The sequence below is a fragment of the Stegostoma tigrinum genome, chromosome 14 (genome assembly GCF_030684315.1).
Source record: "Stegostoma tigrinum isolate sSteTig4 chromosome 14, sSteTig4.hap1, whole genome shotgun sequence".
Lineage (NCBI taxonomy): Eukaryota > Metazoa > Chordata > Chondrichthyes > Orectolobiformes > Stegostomatidae > Stegostoma > Stegostoma tigrinum.
The window spans coordinates 51,935,731-51,948,633 of NC_081367.1; the positions used below are offsets into that span (position 1 = coordinate 51,935,731).

At 40.9% G+C, this 12,903-nt stretch overlaps 1 protein-coding gene across 2 annotated transcripts in view; it reads right to left on the reverse strand.

Annotated features, from left to right (window-relative positions):
* LOC125457532 (fetuin-B-like) overlaps positions 1 to 10,027 on the reverse strand; it is a 19,930-nt gene extending 9,903 nt beyond the window's left edge. The window contains exons 1-5 of one of the 2 annotated variants that reach the window (XM_048541870.1): positions 9,621 to 10,027; positions 8,188 to 8,298; positions 6,642 to 6,726; positions 4,204 to 4,355; positions 2,085 to 2,198 (exon numbers count right to left, since the gene is read on the reverse strand). In XM_048541870.1, coding sequence (XP_048397827.1) covers positions 2,085 to 2,198; positions 4,204 to 4,355; positions 6,642 to 6,726; positions 8,188 to 8,298; positions 9,621 to 9,830 — 672 coding nt within the window. In that variant the 5' untranslated portion in view covers positions 9,831 to 10,027. The remainder of the gene's footprint in view (positions 1 to 2,084; positions 2,199 to 4,203; positions 4,356 to 6,641; positions 6,727 to 8,187; positions 8,299 to 9,620) is intronic. The other variant, XM_048541871.1, reaches the window with a different exon arrangement.
* Positions 10,028 to 12,903: the final 2,876 nt, after the last annotated feature.

Sequence of the window (12,903 nt, forward strand, 5' to 3'; positions counted from 1 at the left end):
TGAAATTCCCTACTGTTATTACTTTAACACTTCTCTGAAATTTGCCTACATATCTTGCGCTCCTATCTCTCACTGCCCATCGTGGAGTCTCTAATCCACTCCCAACAATGTACTGGTCCTCTTTATGTTTAAAAGTTCCAGTCATATGGCCTCAATTGTGGAGTCTTGACTCCCTCATCAATATGGCAACACTATCTCCTCTTTTACACCCCTCCCTGTCACGCCTGAAGATCCTAGGCCCTGGGATATTGAGTTGCTAGTCCTGCCCCTCCCTCAATAATGACTCTGTGATAGCAATTACGTCACATTCCCAAGTGTTAATGAACACTCTCTCTCATCTGCCTTACTCACAAGTCTCCTCACAGTGAAATAAATGCCATCTAACCTTGCAAATTACCTTGTGTTGTAAATAAGCTTGTTTATAAAGATAGACAACTGTAACTCATAACATTCCTGTAGGATTCCATGCTGTCTGACTGACTGTCTGAATTTTCAGAAAGACAACAGAATTCTCTTCAGCTCTCAACAGAAAATCCATGCTTTCAGTAATAGCTTCACCTGCGACATTTGGTACTTAAGTCATCCTGGTCCTGAAGTTGTCCAGCCTCTATGTTCTGTTTCTCTAAGCTGAGCTCTGGAATCTCACATGAGGTCCATCCTTCATACTAACTTACTGCCATCTCCAGTATCTTCCCTATGTACATATCCAGCTACTGTCTCCTGAAATATTCATCCAGACCAACTTTCTGTGAAGATCTGATTATTCAACATGACCGTCACCTGCTACAAGCTTCATAATCTCCACCTCAGTTACAACCCACATGGCAACCCATGGCCTTGTAAATACTGTGGTTAAAAGAGCAGGTCAGATGTTGGGAATTCTGAAGTGAGTCACTTACTTCCTGTCCACCATCTACAAGGCACAAGTCAAGAGTTGATTGAATATTCTCCACTTGCCTGAGTGATTATAGCTCAGACCACTCTAAGAAGCTCAACACTGTTGAGAACAAAGCAGCCTGTTACATTAGCACCACATCCACCATCTTCAATATTGACTCTCTTTGCCATAGACACACAGCGGCAGCAGTTTGAACCATCTGTAAGATCCATTACTGCCACCCACCTATTTCCTCTGACTGCATTTTGCAAAACCCGCAACCTCTAGAAGAATAAGGGCACTAGATGCATGGGACCACCAGTTGCCGCAAGGCCCGCTCCAAGCCACACACAGTCCTAGTTTGGACAAATATTGCTGGTTTGTCACTGTTTCTGGGACAAAATACTGGAAGCCCCCTTCTGCCATTGTGGGTGTGTCAGAGACACCAATGATTTAAGCAGATAAATCACCATCATGGTCTCCAGACCAATTAGAAATGGACAATAAAAGCTGGCCTTGTCAGTGACATCCCATGAACATCTTTTAAAAATGTCCATTTTGCAATTCCAGTTTTCCCTCCTCCACCTGCTCCGTGGTCCTTCTGCCACTGTGGTTTTACACTCTGTTTGTTGCTTTCCCAAACCCATTCATGTTTCCACATCTCTCACCAATTTCAAGGGGCGCCAAAACACACCTCTTAAAATACTTGTGGTCATACCTACTCCAAACCATTCTACTCGTGTTAGGTTGCCCTGGGCAAACGCACCTTGTGACAGTTTGTGATATGAAAAGTTCTACATAAATGTAACTAATTATATTTGGAATGAGTATGAACAGGTAGATATGGACAGCATGTTTCCACTTGTGAAACAGTCCAAAACCAGAGACCGTAAGTACATGATAGTTACTAATATATTCAATTGGGAATGTAGGAGCAGCTTCTTTACTCAGAAAGAGATTAGAATGTGGAGCTCAGTAACACAGGAAATGATTCAGTCAATTGGTTTAGGTGCTTCCAAATTGAAACAGTCATGTATGCGAGTGGAAACAGAACACACTGCAGGCCAGGGATATGGCAAGGGGAATGGGATGAAAATCTGGTAGAGTAAAATCACCGCTACACTTTGATTCAGCCAAATGGCCTCTTTCCGTGCTATGTTACTCCATTTAATCATGTGTATGAAACAGTTGTTCAAACAGTACTTACTGCAAATTTGTGAGGTTTTGGAATACAGGCTGTAAGTACTACAGCAAAGTCATCTTTGAAACAATTAGTTTCTTGGATAATGAATTCCACAAATATCCTTTGGCTTGGAACAGACTGAAACACAAAGAAATTTGTTTCTTTATTTGATGGTAAAATGTCTACATTCTCCAGTCCAAGGCTACTGACAAGCATGTGACAGCCAAGCTAAGAATAACAAACTCAGTCACTAAGGCATGATCACCAAAGGCAGAGGGAAGGAAATTAGGCAACTCTTCTGAGTACTGAGGGTGATGATGGGAAGGGGAAAGGACATTGTGCACCAACAATCAGGTTGATCTTTATGGGACATTAATGTGGCTCTTGCACCCGTAAAGATTATTTACAAACTTGCCTGAGAACTGTCAGAAGCAGCTGCCAGTAGTTAGAATCATTTTTTGAATCATACAGTTACAGAACAGACCATTCTGCCCATCAAGTCTACACTGACAAAAAGACCACTCTAAATCTACAGCCTGGAGCTGGAGGAACGCAGCAGGTCAGGCGGTATCAGAGGAGCAGGACAGTCGACATACACCAGCCTTTAAATTATGTGTAAGCTGGAGCTGGTGGCTGCAGATTTGGCTCTGCTGTATTCTAAACATCAGAAAATGTGTCAGGGTCTCCTCACTGGCAGGAAGGTTGGGATGATGGAAGGGGATTATGTTATCAGTACGTTATTGGTCATGCCAGGAAACTAAATGAGAGTGAGTGGATGCCCAGTCCCTGCTGAGTGCAGAGGTAGCCAGAACAATGAGTAACCTTTCTGGTCACTTGCTACATCCGTGAGTGTCAGATGGGTCAGGCAAATTTGTATACCGTTCAGCTCAATTAGAACGAGCATAGGCAGATCACAAAGCATGATGATCATGCACAAAAATGATGTGCATGAATTTTTAAGGTCAAGGTACTTTTTAAAAAATTGAGTAAGTCCATGAGAAATAAGGAAATAAAAAGATCCCGAAAAGTTGAGATCCAAAGGGACGATTGTGCAACATAGAACATAGAACATTACAGCACAGTACAGGCCCTTTGGTCCTCAATGTTGTGCCGACCTGTCATACCAATCTCAAGCCCATCTAACCTACACTATTCCATGTACGTCCATATGCTTGTCCAATGACGACTTAAATGTACTTAAAGGTGGCGAATCTACTACCGTTGCAGGCAAAACGTTCCATTCCCTTACTACTCTCTGAGTAAAGAAACTACCTCTGACATCTGTCCTATATCGTTCACCCCTCAATTTAAAGTTATGCCCCCTCGAGCTCGCCGTCACCATCCTAGGAAAAAGGCTCTCCCTATCCACCCTATCTAACCCTCTGATTATTTTATATGTCTCAATTAAGTCACCTCTCAACCTTCTTCTCTCTAACGAAAACAGCCTCAAGTCCCTCAGCCTTTCCTTGTAAGACCTTTCCTCCATACCAGGCAACATCCTAGTACATCTCCTCTGCACCCTTTCCAAAGCTTCCACAACCTTCTCATAGTGTGGTGACCAGAACTGTACACAATACTCCAAGTGCGGCCGCACCAGAGTTTTGTACAGCTGCAGCATAACCTCATGGTTATGGAACTCGGTCCCTCTATTAATAAAAGCTAAAACACTGTATGCCTTCTTAACAGCCCGTCAACCTGGGTGGCAACTTTCAAGGAAAGACAATAACTCAAGTTGAACTAAGTGTCCTGTTTCAGCATTGTATACTATACATATTTCTATGGAAAGGCAGTAATTTGTAATTCCCATTTATGGCAGCATTAAGCTACTATGGTGGGCTCAATAATGAGGAATGGCTTACCTCTATTCCAATAGCAAACAGCAGTAACTCTTTAACAATCTCAACCTGTTCCAATCCACTATGATACAGCAACAGCACAGGTGGGGTTTCAACTCAGGACCTCTTTTAGAAATTGGTACTGTTGCATGCAAGTCCCATAGTTGATTATTTACAAATTATACCCAGCTTTCTTAAAATAATTTGGAATTCCATTGCAAACCAAGTAGGGCCTGTCACTTTAAGAACTTGAAGACAAATTGAAAGCTTTCCTTGCCAGGCTACCTAATTACGGAAAGAAAACGTACCTTTGTTAAAACCTTTGTGATATTAAAAAGTGAAAAATAATTGGTGTCATTGCTCTCGCTGTTATATTTCTGAATGGCAACCTGAACAAAACGATCCACAATTCTGTTATTTAACGAAATCGTGTACCAGCATCCTTGGCACGGATTTTCAACTGAAACAATATAACAAAAGACACATCATGTTTAAAGGAGATGAGGCAGTAAGAAGTGTTCTAATGTGTCAGTGCTTAAACTTCACAATTTAGAAAAGTCTGTTACAAAGTCTGGACCCTGCTGAATTTCTCAAAGACCTGAATTTTTCAGCCTAATTATAGCCCTTGACATCAGAGGAAGTGAGGCCGATGTTACAGAATTCTAACGTTAGGAAATCTTTTTAGTATAATTCTACAGCACTTATGATGAGGCTGTGGCTTTAAGAGGTGTATTTTGTCCGTGTTTCTTTTGCGAAACAAAGTCAAAAGTCACACGACACCAGATTATAACCCAACAGGTTTATTTGAAATCACCAGTTTTCAGAGCGCTGCTCCCTCATCAGATGAAGCGTTCCAAAAGCTGATGCTGCCAAATAAACCTGTTGGATTATAACCTGGTGACATGCGACTTCTGACTTTGTCCATCCCAGTCCAAAACCGGAATCTCCACATCTTTTAAGTGAGTATTTGAACAAGAGTTGCCAAGCAGTCTTTGGTAACGTAAACAGCTTGTGAAGCCTTGGGGGTAGAAAGAACTGCAGATGCTGGAGCCAGAGATAACAAAGTGTGGAGCTGAAGGAACACAGCAGGCCAGGCAGCATCAGAGGAGCAGGAAAGTTGACATCTTGGGTCAGAATCCTTCTTCAGAAAATCAGCTTTCCTGGTCCACTGATGCTGCCTGGCCTGCTGTGTTCCTCCAGCTCCACGCTGTCATCTGCCATCTCTTTATCCTCCATTACTAATCTCCCAGCCTCATTTCCCTTTGGACAAACACTTACTTTGTTAATTATTTTCCTTTTTAAACATCTGAAGAAACTTTTCTCATTTGTTTTTATCTTTTTAGCTAACCTTTTCTTGTACGCTAATTTTTCCCCACATTAACAATCTTTAAGTAAATTTTTCCTGCTTTTTTTATATTCTCTCCAGTCTTCTGATCTGCCACCTATCTTTGCACCATATGTATTTTCTTTGAGTTTCATGCTATCTTTTGACATTTTTAGTTAACCATGAAGTTTTTCTTGCTTGTTAGAATGTATCTATTCCGTACCTTCCATAATACCCCTAAATTTTTGGCACTTCATCTCTATTGATCTATTCCTTTACATAAATTGCCAGTTTAGTTTTCCTAACTCAGCTTACATGTCCTCATAATTGCTGTTGTTTAATTTAAAGTAGTAACCTTGGATCCATACTTCTCTCCCTGAAGCTACATGTAAAATTCAATCATTCTGGTCACTGCTACCAGGGTCACTTTCACTGTAAAGGCAGTCATTGATCCTGTCTCAACATATTGGAATCATATTGGAAAACACTGGAAAATACTTCAGAAGATGGCCAAATTGCATCCTAACTGTTTTTTTTAATATAAGTTGTACAATAAAAGAAAAATACAGTTCATGCTCAATATTTGAAATAAAAACAGAAAATGCTAGCGGCGGCATGTGTGGGCAGAGAAATAGAATTAAAGTTTAAATCTAGTAAAACTTTCCATCAGAACTGAAGAAAAGTAGAAATATCATTTTGAGCAGTTAAAAAAATGAAGGGGATATGCAGATCAAAAGCCAAGGTCAGGGAAAAGTTCCAAGGTGAGGGACATTGCAGGATCAAAGATCTCATGGAACAAGAGGTAGAGGGAGTGGTAGTAGTTTTACAGAAGTGAAACAAAGGATTAGTCCAGTGTAGATATTAATGTCAGAATAAACGTCAGCTCTGACTGACAGCAAAAACATGGAAACAAGAGGCCCATAGCCACTACACGTTCTTGCCATAGCTGCATTTATCCTAGCAAAGTTCATGTCAATCATGACCAAACTGAGTTACCTCTGCTACTCACACCAGATCACATTTCCAAGAACTTTCAGTGTCAAAGTTTTTGAAACTGTTTTGCTTAGGAAATCCAAATGAAATAGTGAATTTTAAAAATCTAACCATCTATTTTGCCAAACAACTGTAGTTTTCCAGGCATATTTAAAGCAATTTTATACATTGAGCTTGTTCCTACAAAATCCATTTTAGTTTGGAATTTTTCAGCGAACAAACAGACTCCACACAGTCTGGTTTGGATTGCAGATCAGGTCCCAGAGGTGAGAAGGCAAGATTTTAATGCCCAGCACTTCATTGTCTTTGGAATTTTATCTTAACCTGAATCTCTTCCATTACATCATGGCCTTGTAAATCACTGAGAAGCATCTAATTCTAAACCACACATGATGATAATATATTATTCCCATGATAAAGATGTTGTACCTGAATATTCAGAACACTGAAAATCCTTCACATTCTGGAAACCTTTTGAGATGCGAATGATGATTTTACATTCACCAAATGATTTCTAATGAAAGTACATAATAATGTATTAGTGTCAGTATAGTCAAACAAACCACTTTCCAGAATGTCAAAACTGGGATGATGATCATAAAACTGGAGTGACTGCATTAATCTCAACTCAGCCTTGATGATATTTCACAAATAGCTCTGCGACTGTTTACCCTCAGACCCCACACTGCAATAACTAACAGTGTTAATGCCATTACATTAAATTCAAATCCTACCTCAATTATGCCAACATGAATGTTATTGCAATCATTCTATAACTTTTACACCTATACTATAAAACCCAAACCAATAACCTCCTCACCAACAGAACAAATAACTTGCCCTATCGTTACCCCAGCAACATAGCTGCAATTAGCCCTGTACACGATGACCTAAAGGTAATTGAACATGTCCTTCCAGAGTTATGGTAAAAAGGCTAGAGTTTAGGTTTAACTTGAATAACTTATTCAAAGAGCTAGAACTTGCACACTGAGCCAACCCATTTTTATACTTTATGATTCTATAACTAATCTAGTAGTCCTCTCCCCTGCACTATATCAGAAGGCAGTGGGCGAGTACTTGATGAGGTCATGGCATAAAAGTAGGCATACAGAATTAAGCTGGGAGCTTATTTTTGAAGAACTAGCACAGATTCAATGGACCAATTGGCTTCCTTGATCTCCATTTAAGATTACCTCACCAGGATTTTGCAGTGCCTCCCAATTTGGGAAGGTAAAATGTGGCAGCATGCCAACAGCACTGTTCTGATACCTAACTTTCCCTGCACACACCACTACAAAGTCACCGCCACCAGTGGAAACAGAAGCACCAGCCAGCCAACTTGCCCCTGAACACATAATGTATACATAAAGGAGCCACTGTCTCTAGCATAAAATCCAGCCCTGTAATTCTACAGCTCATCCAATCAAATTCACATTTAGCAGAAGTCAAATAACTATCACACCAATACCACAACTTGTCAAATAACCCATCATGATAAACTGTGACACAACTAACGCGATAAGCCTCACAACTCTACAGTACAGTTTGTCAAAAAGTCATCACTTCTATAGTACAACAACTCGTCCAATGATCCTCACATTTACACCACAATAACCATTCAAATAAACTTCATAAATAGCAGTTAACCAACTAGCAGTTATGTCTTGATACAGTCAAGCAGCCCATAATTCTTATAATGAAAAAGTGAAGAGTAAATTACAAATACTTTAATTATGAAATAAAATAATAGCCTTCAGGAAGCACACAGTATATCACTCAGATCTGTAACAAGAAGAAAATGATTATTGACATAAAGTGATAAGTATAACACTCCATTAGATCTGATGATATAGTTAGTTGCTATTTCTACGGCTGTTATACAAACAGCATAATCAGTCTGACTAGGGGATATCTTTGAATGTTTAATATTCAGTAAGGATTTTACAGAAGAAACTATAAATAATTGGTTCTTTACCATTGAGCGAAATCGTCGAATTCCACACCTTTTTAATGGCTTGGAGCTTCTGACAGGACATCTGGTTTCAAAAACCTCAAACTCCAAATAATAGCTTTTCTCATATTGTTCCTGAAATCATTTAAGAACTGATATAAATATACTGCATCAGAGGTTTGGATGTTCGATTTCCTTCCTACTGTTTACTTTACTGTGATATAAATAGGTCACAACTTCAAGGGATTGACCATGACTAAGTGGTCATCTTTTAGCTGAGCCAGAAGGTTGTGGTTTCAAGATCCAGTCTGTAGACTTAAACATAAAAACTAGACTGTCAATTCTGTAAGAACCAAAAGAACTGCGGATACTGTAAATCAGGAAGAAAAACAAAATTGCTGGAAAAGCTCAGCAGGTCTGGCAGCATCTGTGGAGGAGAAAACAGTTAACATTTCTGGTCCGGTGACCCTTCCTCAACACTGACAATTCAGTGTTTTTCTTTAAGTGCTGCACTATCAGATGTGTCATCTTTCATATGAATGTTGAATGAGTACCTTTCCCGTTGTCTCAGGTGATCACAAAAGATTCCATCACATGATTCAAAAAAGAGTGACCTGGTCAATACTCGAACAAGCTATCTGATCATTTTCTGTGGCACAGGGCATCAGAGCTATACAATCAACCATGAGACAAGAGTTAGTCCTATGAATAATATTTTATGGCCCACCGTGCAGTGGAATTTAGAGGCAGCTGCAAAGAGAGAGCTGTCATCTTGGCTCTGCTTTGAGCATTGCGTTCAGTTTCGTATAGACAGCAACTCTGAGGTGACTCCTGCTCAACACAGTAGGAACGTGGTCCCATGGGGCTCCTGATTCCCTCACCAGTCCCTCAGCCAAAAATCGCTTAGGTTCCAAACTGGCAACTGGACCAAACTGACCCAACAAGCACAAGAGACAGGAGCCTAAAGCCTGGCCCTCCACAGCCAGAGATCCCTGTGACGTAACGGTCCCCGCTACCTATATAGCCACAAGCGAGACTGCGCTCACTCTGGTGCGCACCTCCATCCAGTAGTTCAGCAGCTCGACGTGTACCAGCATCCCTTCTGAAGTGGCAAGCGCTCACCTCTGCTCTTCAGTCAAGCCTGGGTCTGAAAAGATTTCCAGGCACATAGACTGTGTAGGCCTTGTGTGCTTTCCCCTCCTGATTAAAGCTCAAGCCGTATTTTTCATCCAGTGAATATTGATTCAGGTAAATTTCAAACACGAAGTCCTACTTTCCCCAACTAGAATGTTGAACCGGAGGAAAACAGCAACACTTTTGTGAACAGCCTGCGTTTCGCAGAAATTAAATCTAAAGATGCTTCCACGCTGTCCTGACACAGACAATGGAAAGCATCTGATTAAGGTTTCCAACAGCAGAATTATTATCTCCCTTCCTTTAATAAAGCTTCAACCCACCTGCTTTTCCTGGGCATTCTTCAATCTATTCAGTCTGTATTTGAATCCCTTTCTTCGGACATTATTGATGAAATGAACCGCAAGGTCAGCAGCTTTCACTGCTCCCACTGCATCGCAAGGAATTGCAGAAAAGGTGAGAACTTGGCGATAAGCAACAACGGGCAAGTTATGGAACTGAATGCAGGTCACTAACATGACTAACCAATTCATGATGCTTCAAGACTGGAGCAGATAGTCACAAGTTCATTTCCAAGGAAAAAAAATATACACAGGAAAGAAAATGAAACAAGCAAGTTTAATATTATTTCTTACAGTGACTTTCAGCCAAGGAACGTGGAAAATAATTTCACATATCACTGAAAGCCTGCGGTAAATACAGATAATGATCGACACCTTCCCCAGAAGAAATGAACCCTGGTATGTCTGATTTTGCAAGGTTCATTCAGCCTAATAAAGTCCATTTTTTTATTGCAGGAGTGATTACGAAATCCATCAGGGTCTGACTCAGATAAAGATCATTCTAGAAAATGCTGTTGTTGACAATTCCTGTAGAGTCCAAAGATGATATGACAGTACAGGTACATTAATAATATTGAATAATTGTCTTGTGAAGGGCTGCACAATGATTTCGTATTAGCGATCTACATCCAACATTTGGAGTGTTGAATGCCGCATACCTAAATACAATTGTTGACATGTGTACATGTGGTTTTTAGTTGGATAGTGTGATTTGAGCCATTCACTGAATTACAGGGGGTTCACCAATTTACGAACGTCTGAATCGAACTCAATCGATCGCAATCCAACACAAGGGTGTAATTTCAAAGATACCACATACGAACAGTTCCTGCACTCACAAATGGCAACTTTATATAGTCTTTCATTTGTTCTGATTTGCGTATAAATCGACTTGCAAACGGACTCAAGAGGCGAACCTATTCGCAACCTGGAGAATTGTCTACGTTGTATTTCATTGTGAAAATGAAGCAATCTAATTGGGAATAGACTATTGTATCGTTGCTACCATGTTCGAATTTTCACAAGAGTTCCCAGTTACCACGACAGAAAGCTTTGTGAAAGAGGAGAAAGGCAGGGAGATTTTGGACCTTTGAGGTTGAAAACATACTCCATTTCTGTGGGAAGAATGAATAATTCAGTTTGGAGAATGACGTTCTATAAATGCAGAAGAACTGAAGAAGTCATTTGAAACGAGATAACAAAGTGTGAAGCTGGATGAACACAGCAGGCCAAACAGCATCTCAGGAGCACAAAAGCTGACGTTTCAGGCCTAGACCCTTCAGCAGAGAGGGGATGGGGAGAGGGTTCTGAAATAAATAGGGAGAGAAGGGGAGGTGGATTGAAGATGGATAAAGGAGAAGATAGGCGGAGCGGAGAGTATGGGTGAGGAGGTAGGGAGGGGATAGGTCAGTCCGGGGAGGACGGAAAGGTCAAGGAGGGGGGATGAGGTTAGTAGGTGGGGAATGGAGGTGCGGCTTGAGGTAGGAGGAGGGGATAGGTGGGAGGAAGAACAGGTTAGGGAGGCAGGGACGAGCTGGGCTGGTTTTGGGATGCAGTGGAGGAAGAGGAGATTTTGAAGCTTATGAAGTCCACATTGATATCATTGGGCTGCAGAGTTCCCTAGCGGAATATGAGTTGCTGTTCCTGCAACCTTTGGGTGGCATCATTGTGGCACTGCAGGAGACCCAGGATGGGCATGTCGTCTAGGGAATGGGAGGGGGAGTTAAAATGGTTCGCGACTGGGAGGTGCAGTTGTTTATTGTGAACCGAGTGGAGGTGTTCTGCAAAGCGGTCCCCAAGCCTCCTCTTGGTTTCCCCAATGTAGAGGAAGTCACAACGGGTACAGAGGATACAGTATACTGTAGATGTCAAGCAACTGAAAAGTATAGTGATTGACAAAGGAAAGGTGCTCAAAACACTGGTAGCACACCAGGTAGAGAAGTTGCCAGACCCAGATGAGGTGCATCCTGGATTACTGAGAGAGGTACGGGAGTAAATTGTATACAATGACAGAAATTTTCCAGGCCTTTCTGAACATAGGATTAGCTTTAGGAACTGGAGGATTGCAAATATGATACTGTTGTTAAGAAAGAAGCAAAGAATAACCAGGAAACTACAGATCTTTCAGCTTAATATCAACAGTGGGAGAAATGATGGAGGCTTTAATACGGGAAAAGGTAAACATAAACTTGAAGAAAATTAAGTTAATATTGGAAAGTCAGCATGACTTTGTAAACAGTAGGTCACATCTGACAAATTAAATTGGGTTCTTTGTCAAGGCCCACAAGCAGTGGATAAGGGTAGTGCTGTGGATGTTGTATATCCGGACTTTCAAAAAACATTTGATCTAGTGTCACATGACAGGTTGGTTAGCAAATTAGAAATGTTTGAGATTGATGGATCCTTGAAAACAAGGATTACATGTTAGCTAAAAGATAGGACAACAGAGTGGCTCAGTGGTTAGCACTGCTGCCTCACAGCACCAGGGACCTGGGTTCAATTCTAGTGATTACCTGTGTGGAATCTGCACATTCTCCCTGTGTCTGCGTGGGCTTCCTCCTATAGTTCAAAGATGTGCAAGTTAGATGGATTGGCCATTCTAAATTGCCCAAAGCATCCAGCAATGTGTAGGTTAGGTGGATTAGCCATGGAAAATGCAGGATTACAAGGATAGAGTAGTGTGATTGGGTCTGTATGGGATTCTCTTTAGAAATTCAGTGTGGAATTGATGGGCCAAATGGCCTGCATCCATACTATATGGATTTTATAGGAAACAGAGGGTAGGTATAGATGGGATATTTCTCAAATTGGAGATGAGTTGAAAGTGGTATTCCCTAGACACTGTTGTTGGGACCCTTTTTTCAGATTTATTTAAATCTCTAAATTTGCACCCGATACTAAGCTAGTGAGAATAGTGAATTGTGAGGATGATACTGAGCAATTTCAGAGGGGCATTGACAATTTGGCTGAATAGACAACACCTGGCAGATGAATTTTAATGCAGCAAAATGTGAGGGAGTGCAATTTGGTAGAGAAAATGTCGAGAGACAACACAGGCTTAATGGTACAACTTGGTACAATGGAGACGAAGGAGCAGAGGGAACTTGGGGGTTCAAGTACCTAATTCTCTGAAGGTGGCCTGGCAAGTTAAAATAGTTGTTAAGAAGGCATATGGGATCCTTGGGTTAATAAATGGAAGCATAGAGTATAAAAACAAAGAAATGATGCTGTGTCTCTGCAAACCATTGGTCAAACTACATTTGGA